The sequence below is a fragment of the Nuphar pumila genome, chromosome 13, assembly GCF_984573655.1.
Source record: "Nuphar pumila chromosome 13, dmNupPumi1.hap1.1, whole genome shotgun sequence".
NCBI lineage: Eukaryota > Viridiplantae > Streptophyta > Magnoliopsida > Nymphaeales > Nymphaeaceae > Nuphar > Nuphar pumila.
Genome location: NC_143261.1, coordinates 100,318,964 through 100,337,951, shown reverse-complemented (window position 1 = coordinate 100,337,951; position 18,988 = coordinate 100,318,964). Strand labels below are relative to the sequence as shown.

At 36.1% G+C, this 18,988-nt stretch overlaps 1 protein-coding gene across 4 annotated transcripts in view; it reads right to left on the bottom strand.

Moving 5' to 3' along the window:
* Positions 1 to 18,988, bottom strand: part of LOC149819451 (solanesyl diphosphate synthase 3, chloroplastic/mitochondrial-like) — a 68,853-nt gene that overhangs the window by 38,016 nt on the left and 11,849 nt on the right. For 2 of the 4 annotated variants that reach the window (XM_089985786.1, XM_089985788.1), the window contains exons 2-7: positions 18,266 to 18,432; positions 6,144 to 6,236; positions 5,894 to 5,974; positions 4,017 to 4,088; positions 3,555 to 3,686; positions 3,379 to 3,465 (exon numbers count right to left, since the gene is read on the bottom strand). In XM_089985786.1, the coding sequence (XP_089841912.1) occupies positions 3,379 to 3,465; positions 3,555 to 3,686; positions 4,017 to 4,088; positions 5,894 to 5,974; positions 6,144 to 6,236; positions 18,266 to 18,427 (627 nt within the window). In that variant the 5' untranslated portion in view covers positions 18,428 to 18,432. Of the gene's footprint in view, positions 1 to 3,378; positions 3,466 to 3,554; positions 3,687 to 4,016; positions 4,089 to 5,893; positions 5,975 to 6,143; positions 6,240 to 18,265; positions 18,433 to 18,725; positions 18,787 to 18,988 lie in introns of those variants that run through there. The other 2 variants (XM_089985787.1, XM_089985789.1) reach the window with 2 other exon arrangements.

Genomic DNA, 18,988 nt, shown 5'->3' with positions numbered 1-18,988 from the left:
TTAAATCAATTTTCACAAGCAGTAAAACTCTAGAAACCCATAGATTAAATGGTCAACTTAAAAGATCACCATCCATTTATATTACTATAAAGAAAAGATTAAATCAAGAACAGTGAATCAAAGAACAAGAAGTCTCATATAGGCAATGCTTAAAAATCTGCCCTGTTCACTTGTTGCCTAGACCAAGTCAGAAATCATACAACTCAACCAACCCATATATGCATCTGTGCATAAAGTCTATACATATACATACATATCTGCATGGCTGTGTGTGTAAGAAATAGAGAATGTATGGTAGGTTCTGACCCACGATACCATGTGGTGGTTCACAATCTTCTTTATATGGATCTAACCACCCAACACATCATGCTAGATCAACTTTAATACATGAAAATAGTAGATCCAAAGGTTATTTTCTAGTTTTGGAGATTAGACGCCATAAGTTATGATGGTTCAATATCACAAAAGATGCACCGTATACATAGGGAAAATGTTAGCTAGATCGTAAGTTCCAAATCCTTCTAGCGAAGAACCCCCCCCCTCCCCCCTTTTTTTTATCTGCACATCTGACCCTCCAAATGTGATCTACAGGTTTGGTTTAGAGAAACCGGTCCTTGGTCATGTTTTCCAATGTATATGCTGGATTTTTTCACAGGTTGAAAAATCAATGGTTACATTATACTCAATTTTTAACCTTCAAAAAAATGTATTGTTACATTAGAAAAATATAATTAAAGGGTTGATTCCTACTATTTTGACCACACTGAACATATCCATGGGGTCACATTTGGTTAAAGGCCTCCCATTATGAGTTTCAATGAATAGTTTGAAGGACCAAAATAAAGATGTAGGGACTTGCAATGATGTTCTTAATACAAGTGTAGGATAAAGTCGAGGTCGCGGAGCTTTTTGAGGAGGCATTCGGCTTTGCTTTGCTCTATGGCAAGGCATTGCTCGTATCCCTAAGTGAGGTTTGTTTATTTCATTGCTCGTATAGCTTTGTGAGTGCCTTAGGCTTTTATCGTTGGAAGCGCCAGGCTTTGCAAGGTGCCATTGAAATGCATTTTTGTGCATCGAAGTGGCGACGAGCCGAGTAGTCTCAATTTCACGGCCTCTAGTTGTGGTCTCAGAAACAATCAAGGAGGCAGGAGTATTTTTCTCTTGCCCACTATGCAGCCATTAGGAGCTCCCAATTAGAATCGAGGTGGAGGTGTTCCGACATGTTATATCTGCAAGAATAAGGGCCATATAAAGGCCAACAACTGGTTCAAGGATGACCCAAACTACAATCCTGAAATCAATATTGTTCAAAATAAGAATCAAGAGGCTGCTCAAGGTCAAAATTCCAATCAAGGACAGCGTAGTAATAACCAATGGGGAAGTAAAAAGGATTCTCTCGTTACTGCTCTTGCTGGTCTTAATTTCAAAAAGAGTGAAGAAGGCTACTGGTACACTGAGCTGCCACTCATTGTAATATCGCTTAAAAATCTGGATTTGTTTTAATTTAATAAATGTTATTTTTACTTAAAATAATTATATTTTCACTGTTTTGGGTGAAAATATATATTACTATTTTAAGATAAATAAGTCTTAATAATAATTATAATAATAACAAGATTTATAAAATAATATATATATATATATAACATATATATTCTGGAGTACAGATAGAAAGGGATGTCTATCACTATTAGGAAATAGGATTCTTCCTATTTTCAAAAGGGTGTCTCCTCCTTAGAGGAGGACTCCCCTGTTATAAAAGGGCGTGACCCTCTCCCTCTCAAGTCACGACCTTGAGAGAGAGAGAGAGAGCAACGAGTGGGAAGGAGGGCTGCAATAGGGGAGCAGCGTGATCGCCTCTTCACCATCTTCTTTTTTTTCTTCTTCTTCTCCTTTGCAGTTCGAATCACAGCATAAGGTACGGGTCTTTCCTCTTGAGAGTTGATAGGCAAGGGGTTTAGCCTAAATCGTATCAAGCATGGGTTGAGAAAAGAATCAAATCTGTATATCTATGTACAGATTTTCTATTTTACCAAACTTGGATTTTCTCAGCTGATGCGAATATCGATTCTTGATTAAGGTTTTGATGGGCCTGAGCATCTAAATTTATCAGTCATAATACAAAAAAAAATAATTGTTATGATTATTGTGTTTCGATTAGATTTATCTGGCTTATCTTTTAAATCTGCATTTTTCTTGAATTGAGTTCATGCTGGATGTAGTCCAATAAGTTGGATCGATGCTTATGTTGAGTTTGAGTTCATAAAACTGTCTTTTTTATGCACAGTCAAGATCAGTGCTTATGCTGTGATTGAGTCTGCATAACTGTTTTCAAAGTCGATTTTCCAGTTTAAGAAAAGGAAATTTGAATGGTTTTATAGTTATGAAATAAATACTATGACAGGGAAAATTGTGATAAACTTATTTTTCTTGGTTATTTTCAGTACTGAGCATGGCTAGTTTTCTTTTATTAGAAATCGTTATTTTCCTCTATATTTTAAAAACTTTTTTAACTATTTCTTTATATTTTTTTAGATACTACTAAAGCCTTTTATTTCTTATATTTTATATTATTCTTTACATTTTATCCTTTTTTAAATGTCGCGATCTTGCTAAGATTTTCCTGAGAAAAAATGCTGCTAAAATCTGCTGAGGAAAACCCTCATCAAGCAACAACCAAGATCAATACTTGTGACTAATTGTAACCCGTAATACGTCACCAAATCAACTTAGATTCTCTTCCCACCGAACATAAGAGTGGGCACCAAATTGGCAACTCAAACAGCATGGCGAGGTTTGACTAATTTTTTCCTTTTTTGATCCAGACTTGATAAGAATGATGTGTACGTCTAACCTAACAATTATTGGGCCAGCCAATAGCCAATTAAAAATTCAAAAGAAAGAAAAAAAGTATTCAGCGGGGATTGACCCCAGCATTGAACTGATCCAGCCCAATTACCCTAAAGGTGCTCATAAGTCAAGTTTCATGCCCAGATCAGATAACACCAAGGCATAATCCTTGTCTTTAGATGATGGCCCAAGTCATATCAAGTTTACATCACCCCAAACACACAATGGGTCAAGACTTATCAGGTCTGAGTCAGCATGATGACCACCCTAACTCGCATTCAACCTCGGCCAATTGTTATAGATAAGCTCATCAATTATGTATATTGCTTATTAATGCAAGAAGTCAAAGCCACTAATAAAACCCCTAAACATACATGACCAATGACATTCATGATTTCAATTAGTTAGCTACTAAAATGACAAGAAATACCAAGATACCTTGATCAAGATGACAACCTAGGATGTAAAAGAACCTCATTTGAACAAGTCGATTGAAAGCTTAAAAGACCATAATGAACAAAAGAATACCTTGTTTCCCATCACAAAATTGAGTGAACCTATACCACGCCTTGTCTCTGCATCATCTAAAACATCATCATGAAGAAGGCTTGCTACCTATGAGGATACAAATTACAATTTATATAGATGTGGCATCAGTCCATATCACAGAAAGAAATAAAATGTACATAGTTCGCAACACAAACATGGATCATTTCAGTAATCTCTGCAATACGCTGCTGTCGTGCACGTAGTTCCTTTGATAAACTGTCAAGTGCAGTACCTGCTACTTTTTCAGGTATAGAAATGGACAATGCAGATGCCATTAACAACAAAACCTGCACAAAGATCACCAAACTCTAATTCAACAAAACATAGTTTTAACACATGCAAAATAAAGGAAAAAGAAACACAATATCTCTTAAGCATATATTGGCACATTCTCTACAATAAATAAAAGTCTAGTAGAACTAAGAGGTATTAATAATCTGTGCACCTCTCCATATAATCTGTAAATCTCAAGGGAACCATGCCAAGTGAAAGCCAAATTCAAGTATAAAATTAATGGTTAAAGGTACTGGTACCTAAGCAACAAATAATCAGGGTTGCAAACTACAAGAAATTAGTGACGAAGAAAAGTTAAAAATTAAAGCACTAAGGGTTAATACCGTGGGACGAAATCTTTTTCCCTCCACCCCCATTTTAAAAAAGTATTCTGCGGCAGATGCCAGCTTAGGAACCTGCAGAGAAATAACATTGACATCAACTCACAAACAAACTACTAACCAGGAAATTGTCTCCCACCAGAGATCGACCTACAAAAGCATGGCCCCATTGTTCCTTGAGTTGCATTTGACAAATCAAGATCATGATCATAGAACAGTCCATCTAAGAAAAATGGGTTGCATGGAGGCCATGCACCTGAAGAGTATCATCCTCAAAATCAATGTCTGGGCAAGTGCAAGTAAAGCATTGAAGGAACACAGAAATTAAAAGAAATGGAGCACTCTCACATATGATAGATATCCTTACAACTGCCACTGTCACTATAGTTATGATGATCACAATAAGCAAAACAATAACGATTGAAGGATCACAAATTATTCTAGCATTCCAGTAAAGTTTGCAATCAACGAGAATATGGAGATGTGACAGGCCATAAAAAGAACTCCATTTTGGGGGAAGAAAAGTGTTACAGCCCAAAAAGTTGAAACCAAGACTTAATGCTAGACATTTCAACAGGCGCATGCATGGATTACTGTCTATGCCTCCAAGGGGCAACACGAGGAAGAGAAGCTTAACATTGAGCATTTTGGCAAGCTCAAGTGCACCAGCTTCCTGCTTAGGGCAGCAATGGACAGAACTGCATGGTGGCATTTTGATCCACCCTATGGTAATAGCCTACCGCTTGAACAAAGAGAAAAAGGTGAAGAACATGGTGGTGCAGCAAGAGAGAGAAAAGAATGGCCCCTTTTTATAGGCCTAATCCTACCACAATTAGGCTGGGTTAGATAAGGGTGCAAGACTTACCAAAGGCCATTTGGGTTCAAGGTGCACGGATAACCCATGCATGCCCCAGTGCCCCTTTATGGCCTTGAACCAAATAGAGTACAAGTGCTTTAGGCTCCCACAGTACACATCTTCACATGCTTGGCCCATGGTGTGCATTATATCATTGTTAAATCCGATCCAAGATTCAACACAAGAGCCAATCCAAACCCAAATGATCTAATCCATAGGTTCCATACTCATCCGTTCTGAATAGGAATTAGCTAATCTGTTATTGACCCGTTTTACCTGAAAGACACAAAATCCCAACTAGCCCAAACTAGGCTCCATGTTGGTTCGAACTGCTAGCAAGAAGTACCTCAGAGACCATCCAAAAAACTCAAATGTTATGTGTTAAGTATAATAGAAGAAAACAAAAAATTGCATCCTGAAACATCATCGCACAAATATACATGAAATCCAATACCGTTCATATCTAAAGATAGAACTTATTGTATCATCATCAAAAGAATTTTTGGCAAAAACAGGTATTACCTTGAAATTCATAATGCAAGTGCTTAAACAACCTCCAAATAAAGGCAAAATGATCACAGGCTATGTGACAAGTATCACCGATATATTGAAAATATTTTGGAAAACATGTACATTTTAGGTCACTAATTTAAACAGCAAAATATTGTGAAGTTTTCAGAACATAGTGATGTTTTTCTCAAAATGTAAATCTCATGATTTATGGTAATATTTATGTTTCTATCAATTATGATTGAGGTGATTATATATTTTCATTTTTTACTTCTTTGTACAAATATATTTTCTATTTTTTAACTGATTTATTTTTTACACTATTTTGCTGATAAAAACAGGGAATATGAAAATTGTCACCTTCTCATGAGAATTTGGCAGCCGTTATTTTGCCGACCCTATGATTGTAAGTAAATAAGGAAACAACAAGCTTTCATAAAAAAATACTTCTAGAATAGAAATCATGTATAGGAGCAGAAATGAAAAGATAGAGAACGAAAAAGAAAATACATACCTCTGAAACTACCATTGAACGCAATTTATTAGCAAGAAGTGATAGTTCATCAGCAACAAGGGAGAAAGGATCCAATGTTTCCTGATAAATAAATTGGTATCCATAGTAAATACATCTCAAAGAACATAGATGACTACTCTCAACAAGAATATTCTTGGTAGGACGCTAAGAGAACTACTTCCATGGCATCAGCTGAATAAAATGATTGTACACAGCAAAAAATTTCCCAGGCCAGAAATAAGTGACAAACCTCAACCTTGGAGCTGCTGTCCAGATGAACTTGGTATCTGACATCATGAAAGGCATGTGAACCCCAAAAATAAGTCTCTCTGCAGCCCAATGCCTACTGATTGACAGTAACAACAAGAACCACATTATTTATTCTCACCAATTGATGGTAACAATGACAATAGAATAATGGATAAAAATACATTTCTGGCCCAACTTATTCTCAAATTCTGGTAAAATTGAGGTCGCCTGGTCTTTCAAGGCCATTAATATATGCATCACCAACCTGTCCCACACAAAGAACATGATTCTAAAGTAAAACTATTCATGAGCTTGGATGCTTCAATGTCAACTCACATATGTATATATATATATAATCCATGTTAAAATACAATCTAAACCTGATAGTGCCAAATGATTAGGAAAAGAAAAGGTTATAATCCATGTTAGGTTTAATGCACTGCTCAATATAGTATACTTTTAATAAAATACAATTCACGATCATGGCACATCTTGAACTTATCACGATCTGCTAACTTATTTCTTAAGTTGAACTGGTAGAAACAAGCACAAAAATCTCATATAGGCATCTTAGAGGTGCCCTTCCAAATAAGGGTGGCTAAGCTTTCACTTCATGTGTGATTCCCATTGTAAGGAAATAGAACTTCAAAAGCAACTCCAAAGACAAGCTCACAAAGGATCTCTTAATGAACACAAGAGTTCATTCAATATACTCACAAGAACCACAAAAAATACTCAAAAGAGTATATACACCAAGAAGGAAAAGAGGATAAATATATCACTCATGTGGGGAAAACCCACTCCAAAAAGAATACATAATGCATGGGGTATGGCCCCATATTTATACATGAAAGAAGGGGTTAGAAAGAGCTGTTGGACCCTCCAATAGCTCTATTAGAGCCTCCAACAGCTCTTACATGCTTTTGCTTTTTGACTTAGTCAAAAAGCAAAAGTCTAAAGGATGTCCAAAGTTATTTGCTTTTTGCTTTTTGACTTGGTCAAAAAGCATAAGCTTTCACTAGTCCAAAAACTAAAAAAATAAAACTAACTAGTTGTCCTAATGTAACTAAACTAGAAAACAAATAAAAGATTACATATGATAGGATATTTACATATGAGATTGTCTATGAGATTACAACTTTAAACGCTCCCTCTCAAACTTACGATTGAACGACCAAAAGTTTGTCCAAAAGAAAGTGAAACTGTGAAGCAGCAAGAGGTTTGGTAAAGAAGTCCGTCAGTTGATATTTAGAGGAAGCATATGGAAGCTCAATGGTTCCTTGTAGACTTCTTCAGCTAAACTACCATTAAGAAACGCAATCTTGACATCCATCTGAAATATATGTCATTTGTTTACAGAGGCAACAACAATTAAAGTTCTTACAGTGGTCATTCTTGCTACTGGTGTGAAGGTCTCATCATAGTTTATTCTATATTCTTGGGAATAGCCTTTAGTCACTAGACGAGCCTTAAATCGTTCCAGGGTGCCATCACTCTTGGTTTTGACTTTGTATACCCAGCGACATCTTATAGGTTTCTTCCCTGGTGAAATATCTTGAATAGTCCAAGTGTTTGCCTTTTCTAAGGCGTTTAACTCTACTGACATGGCTTCAACCCATTCGGGATGTTCTTTTGCAATATCATAGTTAGAAGGTTCTACGTAGGAATGTAATAGGGCGATATTGTTAAAATATATGTAATTCATATATATATATATATATATATATATATATATATATATAATACCCGATAGGGGTATTTCTGTCATTTCACAAGTACCCGATAGGGGTACTTGTTTTTCTTAGTTTATTTTTCTCTTTATTTTTTGTAAAATGTATTTTTTATTTTTTGTTTTTTGCTCACTCAAAAGGGGCCCCACCATGTAGTCGATGGGGCCTCCAACGGTCACATTAGTGACCGTTGGGGGCTCCCAACGACTACATGGGGAGCCCCCTAGGTGGCTCTCCTTTTAAGGCCTCTTGGCCCTCTCCCTCTCCTTCTCTTGTGTATAAATAGGGGTGCTCCCCTCTTGTATTTCTTACTCTTGAGAGCTCTCTCTCTTTCAATAAGAGGCATTTATATTTTTATGTTGTGTTGTCTCTTGTGGGTTGGGTATTAGCCCCTCTTTGTTTGTTCATTAGTAAATGTTGTAAGTGCTTAGTGCACTCTTTGCTTTTCCGCATATTTCATTACATGGTATCAGAGCAAGGTGTATGCTCTTCTTTTTAATATAGCTAGTGGTGTAGCTATATTTGTTTTCTTTGTTTCTCTCTCCTTGATATTCTCTTGTAAGTGGTTGTTATGGAAGGAGAACAAAAGATTGATCTCTCCTTCAAGCTCAATGGTTCCAACTACATGATGTGGGCCGCCGCCATGGAAAACAACCTCAAAGGGAAAAGCTTTGGGGATACGTTATGGGCACCATTCCGGAACCACAACTCCAACTAACTAAGATGGAAAGCGATCAAGAAAAAGCTCTTGAAGGAGATGCCCGCATAAAGGCCATTGAAGATCACCAATCTAAAATAGAAGATTGGGAGAGTAAGCATGCCAAGATTCTTGCTTGGTTCATGAATAATGTGGAGCTCAAGATTTGCGCCAACATTGGCAAATTTAGGATGGCAAATGAAGCATGGTTCTTCATGAAAGGTATGTTTACACAAAAAGACCTTGCTCGTCAATTCTTTCTTCAAGAAAAAATCCGGACTATCAAGCAAGGAGAAATGAGTGTTAGGGATTACTTTAGCACTCTTGGCCCTCTATGGGATGAGCTATCCTTACTAGAACCAAAATGGGTTTCTAGTATAGATGTGGAATTAAGGAGAGAACAAATGGAAAAAGAACACTTTTTCCAATTTTTACATGGGCTTAGGCCCGAATATGAACAAGTGAGATCCTCCCTCCTACATAGATCAAAGCCTCTTCCCTTGGAAGATGCCATAGCCGAAATATGCCAAGAAGAAACCCGTCTTGGCATGATTAAAAGAGGAAATGATGTCTTGGCCGTATCCAAACCCGGCAACCATATGAAAACCTACAAACCTCCACATTTTGGAAGACAAAATAACTATAATGGCAACTACAGAAAAGCCATTTGCCATCATTGTCAAGAACCGGGTCATATAAGACCTAATTGCCCTAAGTTGAATAAAGCGCCAAAAAATAAAGTTGCTTCCGTTGAAGAAGCTACTCAAAAGAAAGAGGAAGCAATCAAAGGAACGGACTCTTTTTCTCTTGCTCAACTATCGGAGGCACTACAAACTCTACTCAAGATTCCATCAACTTCGGGTGCCGCCGTAGCTTCCTCCTCTCCTCCAGGTATGTCGTCTTGGATCCTTGACTCTGGAGCTTCCTTTCATATGACCCCCCTTGAAAATGAGCTTTCCGATTTATGTAATAACTTTAAAAACTCCTATGTTTCAACTGCCGATGGTACATCTTTACAAGTTAAAAGTCTTGGAACCTTAAACTTTTCAAAAGACTTCTTTGTGCCAAACGTGAGAGTTGTACCTCAACTTAATTTAAATCTCCTCTTTGTTGCTCAAATATGCGATCATGGATGTAAAATCTCTTTCTCAACTAAGGATTGCTCTATACAGGATCTCTGGTCAGGGAAGCTGATTGGGCAAGGCCATAGAAGGGGAGATCTCTATTACATGAGCAACTTGAAACTCCCCATTAACTCTTTTTGTAACCATGTCCAAGATAAAAATATTGATATTTGGCATCAAAGACTTGGACATCCAAGTTTCTCAAAAATGTACTTTCCATTTGGAAAGAAATTTTGTAATGAGAAACATTTTGTGTGCAAGAATTGTATTTTTGGCAAAATGAAATCTACTCCTTTTCCAAACCGGACTTTTGTATCCAAAAGACCTTTTGAGTTAGTCCATTCGGACATTTGGGGTCCTTCCCCTGTCATGTCTAAAGTAGGGTACTCCTATTATGTCACTTTCATCGATGACTATACTAGGTATGTATGGATCTACTTTCTCAATTTAAAATCTGAAGTCTTTGAGTTTTTTAAAAAATTTCATATGATAGTTAAAAATCAATTTTCAAGTAATATCTCTACTCTTAGATCCGATTCGGGTGGAGAATATTTATCAAATGAATTTCAAAACTATTTAGAAATAAATGGGATTTGTCATCAAAGATCGTGTCCTAGGACTCCTCAACAAAACGGCTTAGCCGAAAGAAAGCATAGACATATCATGGAAACCACTAGGACACTCCTTATTTCCAAAGAAATTCCAAAGAATTTTTGGGCCGAAGCGGCCTTAACCTCAACTTATTTAATAAATAGAATGATATCTTCATCCTTACAAAATACATCTCCATACGAAAAACTATTTGAAAGAACACCTGACTTCAATAGATTAAGAGTTTTTGGATGTAAATGTTTTGTCCTTACTCATAAACGGGACAAATTATCTCCTAAAGCTATTGAATGCGTTTTCTTGGGTTATGGAGAAAATCAAAAGGGTTTTAGATGTTTTGACTTGAAAAATAACAAACTCTATGTATCCAAAGATGTAACATTTTTGGAAAATGAAAATGGTTTTGTGAAAACTAAAGATATTGATGAAAGTGAATATACTTTTTTATTTGATCTTCTATCTCAAGAAGATGAGACTCCTCAAGAAGAGGAAATCTCTAATGAGTCTTTGAATGACCTAGAGGAAATCCCTCTTGATAATGCTGTAGATGAGAATAATAGACCAATCCAAACATATGTTAGGCGTGGTCAACAAACTCAGATAAGTGCCTTAGAAAAATACTCTCAAGGATCCGACATTGAAGAAACATCTTTAAGGAGATCCAGTCGGATCTCCAATCCTCCAAATAGGTTTGTTTCCTATGAGTCCCTAACTCCTAGATATAGAGCATGTCTAATTGCATTACATTCATTTCATGAACCTTCACACTATAATGAGGCCAAAAATATTCCCCAATGGGTTGAAGCCATGAACTTAGAGCTTAGTGCCCTTGAAAAAGCAAAAACTTGGGAAATAACTTCGTTACCCACTGGAAAGAAATCAATAGGATGTAGATGGGTCTTCAAAATTAAAACCAAGAGTGATGGTTCATTAGAACGCTATAAAGCACGATTAGTAGCTAAAGGATATGCTCAGGAATATGGTATAGATTATGAAGAAACCTTCGCACCTGTTGCTAGAATGACTAGTGTTAGGACTCTTATTGCTATTGCGTCTGTAAAGAAATGGCCTATCTATCAACTTGATGTTAAGAATGCATTCCTAAATGGCGAATTAAATGAAGAAGTTTACATGGATCCCCCACCAGGAGTATGTATTGGTAAAAATAAAATTCTTAAACTTAAAAAGGCATTATATGGTTTAAAACAAGCTCCAAAGGCTTGGCATGATAGATTTAGTAATGTAATGACAAGTTTAAATTTTCGTTCATGTTATACTGACACTGCTTTGTTTGTGAAAAGTGCAGGGTCTTCTGTAGTTATTTTACTACTTTATGTTGATGATATGATCATCACAGGAAGTGATGAGCAAGGCATTAATGATATTAAAAAGGTTTTGAAAGAAAATTTTGATATGTCTGACCTTGGTTTCTTAAGATATTTTTTAGGAATTGAAGTGGCGTACTCTCCTCGAGGGTACATTCTCTCTCAGATGAAACTTGCTGCTGACATCTGTTCCAAATCGGGTATCTCCGATGACAAGAAGACAGAAACCCCAGAAGTCATCAATGCAAAATTAAGATTGGAAGATGGAACACCTCTCGAGGATCCTACTCCCTACCGGCAACTTGTTGGGTCTCTAACCTACCTATCCATCACACGGCCAGACATTGCTCATGCTGTCCACTCTGTCAGTCAGTTTCAACATGCACCTACAACCGTGCACATGAGTGCAGTCTTAAGGATTGTCAGATATATCAAAAATACCATAACTAAGGGAGTTTTTCTTTCTTCTGCCTCGTCACTTGATTTAATTGCTTATACTGATGCAGATTGGGGAGGAAATCCCAATGACCGTGTCTCAACTACCGGTTTTTGTGTTTTCTTAGGTGACTCTATGATTTCGTGGAGATGCAAGAAGCAACACAAAGTATCATTGTCCTCGACGGAAGCAGAATATCGTGCTATGGCCACTACAACCATGGAACTTGTGTGGCTAAGAAGCCTCCTCAGTGATATGGGCATTGTCATCTCTACTCCTTCGAAGATGTGTTGTGACAACAAAAGCGCAATCTATATTGCAAGCAATCACACCTTCCATGAGCGTACTAAACATATTGAGATGGACTGCCATTACGTTCGAGATGAATTCCTAAGAGGAACTATAGCACTACCTTACGTCACATCAGAGTACCAGTTGGCGGACTTCTTCACTAAGGCTCTTGCGGCTCCTCGGTTTTTGTTTCTCCTTAACAAGCTTTCGGTTATATCCCCGTAAAGCTTGAGGGAGGGTGTTAAAATATATGTAATTCATATATATATATATATATATATATATATATATATATATATATATATATATATATATATATATATAATACCCGATAGGGGTATTTCTGTCATTTCACAAGTACCCGATAGGGGTACTTGTTTTTCTTAGTTTATTTTTCTCTTTATTTTTTGTAAAATGTATTTTTTATTTTTTGTTTTTTGCTCACTCAAAAGGGGCCCCACCATGTAGTCGATGGGGCCTCCAACGGTCACATTAGTGACCGTTGGGGGCTCCCAACGACTACATGGGGAGCCCCCTAGGTGGCTCTCCTTTTAAGGCCTCTTGGCCCTCTCCCTCTCCTTCTCTTGTGTATAAATAGGGGTGCTCCCCTCTTGTATTTCTTACTCTTGAGAGCTCTCTCTCTTTCAATAAGAGGCATTTATATTTTTATGTTGTGTTGTCTCTTGTGGGTTGGGTATTAGCCCCTCTTTGTTTGTTCATTAGTAAATGTTGTAAGTGCTTAGTGCACTCTTTGCTTTTCCGCATATTTCATTACAGATATATGCTTGGTACTTTGGTGAAAAGGATTCATATGATACAAAATTTTTAGGTACTTTTGACATTCTCGATGATCTTCTAGTTTCCATATGATCTTGTGCTTTAGTATATTTTTCTAAAGCACAAGGTTGCTCCAGATTACCCCGTCTGAAATATTGAATGCATTCTGGGTGAGACGATTCAGTACTTGCCACATTTTGATTTTCTTGATCAGCTTCTTCCTCATTTATCTTTGAAACTAGGTCCAGTAAAAAAGAGTATTCATCACCTTCTATAGAGTTCTTAATTTAAAAAAAACTTTCATTTTCTAAGAATGATACATTTTGTGACACATATAATTATTTAGTTTTAAGATCAAGGCATCTATAGCCTTTTTGATTGCTTGCATAACCAAGAAACACACATGGAATAGCACGAGGTAAGAGTTTATCATTTTTGTTGGAAAAAACAAAACATTTACAACCAAATACCCTTAGCCTTGAGTAATATGGGCTTTGTTTGAAGAGTTTTTCAACAGGTGAAATGTTGCTTAATAAAGATGATGGCATAGTATTAATGAGATATATTGCAGTTAGAGCGGCTTCGTCCCAAAAAAAATTGGGTACTAGACGAGTAATGAGTAGGGTTCTTGTTGTTTCTATGATATGCCTATGTTTTCTTTCTGCTAGACCATTTTTTTAGGGGTATATGGACATGATTTTTTATGTGAGATTCCATGTAATTTTAGGTAATCATTAAATTCTTTTGATAAAAACTCTCCCCCTGAATCAGTGCGAAAGATAGAGATATCATTCTTGAATTGATTCTTGACTAGTTTATAAAATATTTGGAAATAAAAAAATACTTCGGATTTATTTTTTAGAAAGTAAATCTAAGTATACCTTATAAAATCATTTACAAAAATGACATAATACGAAAAACCTCCTTCGGACATAACCGTTGCAGGACCCCATACATCAGAATGCACTAACTCAAAAGGCCAAGATGAAACAAAATTTCTTTCTTGAAAAGGTAATCTCTTCATTTTTTCCAAGATACATTTTTCACACTTGAATGTTTCAGAATTACAAAAGTTTTTTATATTTGGAAACAGATGAAGCTTGGATATGCTAGGATGACCAAGTCTCCTGTGCCATATATTTAAGTTCATTTTCTGAACATTCAAACAAAAAGTATTTTTGAGAATTTCCAAAAAATCCATGTAGTATAGGCTTTCTTCTCTATAGCCTTCCCCAATCAGCTTCTCTGACTGACGATCCTGCACTCGACAATCACGAGAAGAGAAGGAAACGTTATATCCACGGTCACATAGTTGAGAAACAGACAGGAGATTGAGATTTAATTTGGGAATATCTCTAATTTGTGGAACATGAAATCCTTTTGAATTTTGAGAAACCTTTTCAAATTTCTTTATTGCTTCAATTTCTAGTGATGTTCCATTGGCAGTAAAAACATTTGATCCTTTTGAGTTATAACATTCAGATAATATATCAATATTTGGAGTCATGTGGAAAGAAGCACCTGAATCAAGAAGCCATAGAGTTTTACCTGGATCGGAGGTCCACACGGAGGAGGCTACAGCTCCCGTAGATGAAGATGCTCCTTTGAGTAGAGGTCCAAGTGCCTCCACCAATTGAGCGAGAGACATACTTCCAATGGAAGTTTCACTCGATTCTTGTGGTGGGCCAACAGATGTTGCTTTCTTCTCATAGGGCCTTTTTAATTTTGGACAGTGAGTTTTCATATGTCCTGGTTCACAGCAATAGTAGCAAATGATTTTCGTTTTCTCAAAATCATCATTTCCTCTTCCGTAGTTAGGTCTATTAGTCCTTATGAAATTTTCAAGTTTTAAAACGACTAGAACTGAGTCACCATCGCTTTTATCAATTCTACCTTTTAATCTATTCTCTTTCATACTCAATTCCTCTATTGTATCTTCAATTGATGGTACTTTTCCACGATGAAGAAGAACGGACTTAGTGGGTTCAAATTCCGGTCTCAATCCACTAATAAACTGAAAGAAATGCTCCGCATTAATTTGGTTTTGGCGGAGTTCAATATCATGTGGACAATGCCACTTTGGTTCAAGAAGAGTTAATTCTTCCCATAATTCTGACAAGCCATTATAATACTCCCTAATACTCTTGTCCCCTTGAACCATATTTCTTACTTTATTTTGAAGGTTACACACATGTGCAATATCTTTAAGAGAATACATTCTCTTAAGATAGTCTCATGCTTCATTTGCATGCTCCAATTTTGCTAAACTTGAGCATTTCCTTATATCAACACTTGAAATAAGCAAAGACATGATCTTGGCATGTCCCATACGCCATTCTTTCCACTTTTTCTCGTAAGTGGCTATGGCCTTAACTTTTTCTACCTCCGTAAGAGGCATTTTCCTTTTCCCTTCAACCTTTGTAAGGATTAGAGTAAGTTCCTCATCGGTTCCATCTACTAATCCCCATAAGTCATTCCCCCATATAAGATGCTTCGTGATTGAAGCCCATGTGACATAGTTAGAATCATTTAGTTTGATGGGCTTAATGGTGACATTATCATTGTCATCCACTTTACAATTTTTGGTGAAGTAGGTAATAGAGAAAAAAAAAAGTGAAAGGATACTCTACTACAAGAGTAAAAAAATACTTCTCCAAGCTTTTTAAGCTTCCACACGATCACCCCTTCAAGAAAGATCACTTTCTTGCAAGAAACTTGTGTGGCACGCTTGCCAATGCACCAAAAAAACTTGCTTCAACCAAGCTTTGATACCATGTAAGGAAATAGAACTTCAAAAGCAACTCTGAAGACAAGCTCACAAAGGATCTCTTAATGAAGACAAGAGTTCATTCAATATACTCACAAGAACCACAAAAAATATTCAAAAGAGTATATACACCAAGAAGGAAAAGAGGATAAATATATCACTCATGTGGGGAAAACCCACTCCAAAAAGAATACATAATGGATGGGGGTATGGCCCCATATTTATACATGAAAGAAGGGGCTAGAAAGAGCTGTTGGACCCTCCAATAGCTCTATTAGAGCCGTTGGAGAGTCCAACAGCTCTTACATGCTTTTGCTTTTTGACTTGGTCAAAAAGCAAAAGTCTAAAGGATGTCCAAAGTTATTTGCAAGCATAAGCTTACACTAGTCCAAAAACCAAAAAAATAAAACTAACTAGTTGTCCTAATGTAACTAAACTAGAAAACAAATAAAAGATTACATATGATAGGATATTTACATATGAGATTGTCTATGAGATTACAACTTTTAACAATGAGCATGATGTTGCTAGGTGTTGACAAACACTTTAGACTTTGTTCCCTATGCAGGTCCCAAGGCATGCCTCTTGCCTAAATGGATCCTAACAGTAAAGATGCTTAAAATGCACTATGCCCCTATGTTAACTTTTAACTAATTGTAGACACAGACACTAGAAGACTATTGATCAGAAGAGAATAAATATATGCACCATAAAGACGACGACCAGAAATTAGGATAAAACAAGATATGGATTCAGATGAAAGAAAAGTTATTATTAGGAGCTTAGTAGTTCAAAGCGCTAGGCAGTACCTAGGCATTGGCCCCACTTAGGCTGCACCTAGTTGGATAACTAGGGCTGCCAAGAGACCAACAAAAGAATGTAATTATTTAAAATAGAAATATTAAAAAATCATAAAATAGAAAAAAACTGAAAACTTTAATGTTTCAAACTACACAACCAAAATATGATTATAATGTTTTAAACATTATAAAAAACAAATATAAAATACTAACTTTGATCCCCCCACACCTAAACACTCTTAGGAGGCAAGCATGCACCCTACACTGGATTTTAACTGCTAAGATTATGAGGTATATGATATATTATGAACAGAGATAGTCAGGGACATATTTTCAATGCGGCCTCCAGAGAAAGAAGTGTGTTCTAGAGTAAGAGACCTGTGGACAACTAGGATTAGACTGAAAGCTCAAGTTTAGGCCTAATTCTCAGGCTTGATAAACTAATGAGTGGTCCACAAACAATGCTCATGTTTGGCTTTGGTCAAGCTCAATCTCCTTCATATATAGATGCAGTAAATGCATATACACATAATTACCCTTTTTAACACAAGCAATAGCCTTTCAGTCAGGAACCAGCTTTCTTCCCAAAAATGTTTCTCTGGCATTCAAATTACATGCCTTAAATTCCTCAACCTTTTTCCATTAATTACCAAAAGTATTCTAGAAAAGGAAAAAACACTGCTCAAGCTATATAGCAGTCTGGTACTCAGCTCGACTCAACTTATGTCCTCCCCAGATACAATCATGTTGTACCTGACCCCAACAGCCATAAGGATCAAATGTAAATCTTTAGAGATAAAGGGAAAGTATTAGCATTTATTGATACACCAATCTAACTCGTACTCAGAAAATTTCTATGACTTGACCCATGTCACCTGGGTACGAGTGCGGGTACAGATACGGAGGATATGACACAGCAATTCCAAAAACTGTGGGTACGGGAACACGGCTATATATATAACATAAATACAAAATAAACTGAATATAATCTAAATATATATGTTATATCTAAAATATATATTATATACTGAAAATATAATTATAAACTATAAATTGAATACAAACTTGTATGTACGGAGGGTAAAATGGCGTGTTCGGGTGTCGACACGGGTACGGAGTGAAAAATGGAGTGTCCGGGTACAATAGGACTTGATAAAGACTAATACATACAATCATGTTATTTACATTCCAAGTAATGGCTTCTCTATTCAGACGGTGACGATCATATTGTATTGTTAAACCAATCTCTCTTATCAGATTGGCTTAGACACCAACAAGGATATTCACGTAAAAACTACCAATATGACATATAGACACAGAAACTAAATGAAAGGGTACTTACCTAAAATTCCAATATACATTTGTAATCCTTAACATGTGCCTTGAGTGCCACACCTCATTCCAAAATGACATAAAACCAAAGACTACAATTTGAGGCAGATCAAGTACTAAAACAAAGCATGACAATAAAGACAAATATTGTAAATTTAACTTCCTACAAGTAACTAAACCAGACATTGGAGAACAAATAAATGTTTTAATCCAACAACAATCAGAACTCGCATACCTCTGAGGTGAAAGGAATCCATGGATAGATATCATGAGACCTTCTAATGAGAGATGTACTATGATAAGCACTCATAGTTAGAAATCTCATGCACCCATTTGTGTTCTGTGCGGGGAACCTTGAATTTGATATTAATCTCCTGAGAATGCATCTAACAGACATCCTCCCTATAAATTCCAAAAGACAGAGACTTTAGTATGCCCAAAATTCTTACAACAATAAATAACCATAACTTAAAGAAAGCAAGAAAAATAAAATATATGTGATTTTATGAATAAAAAACACAGAATCTGAAACAAGAAAAGAAAAAAGAAGAAAAAAAGTTATGGGCCGACAATTAACAGCAAGGACAAATATATCTAAAAGATACCTAAGTACAGAAAACCGAAAAGGAATTTTGGGTCTGTGGAGGCTTGGGATGAAACCACATAAAAAACAGAAATTGAACTAAAATTGATACCTTTTGTGGTATTGTAGACAAAAAGAAAGGGGGGAGAGAGAGACTGTAGTTGCCAGTAAGATGTTAAATTATGTATATATAAATATATATATACATATACTTATATATACATTTGTATATATATATATAAGTATATATATGTATATATGTATATATGTATATATGTATATATACATAATAATATAGCTTTTTCCTGTTTTGTATAAACCAAAAACCCGATAGGGGTGTTTTGGTAATTCCACATGTACTTTTTTCTTTTTTAC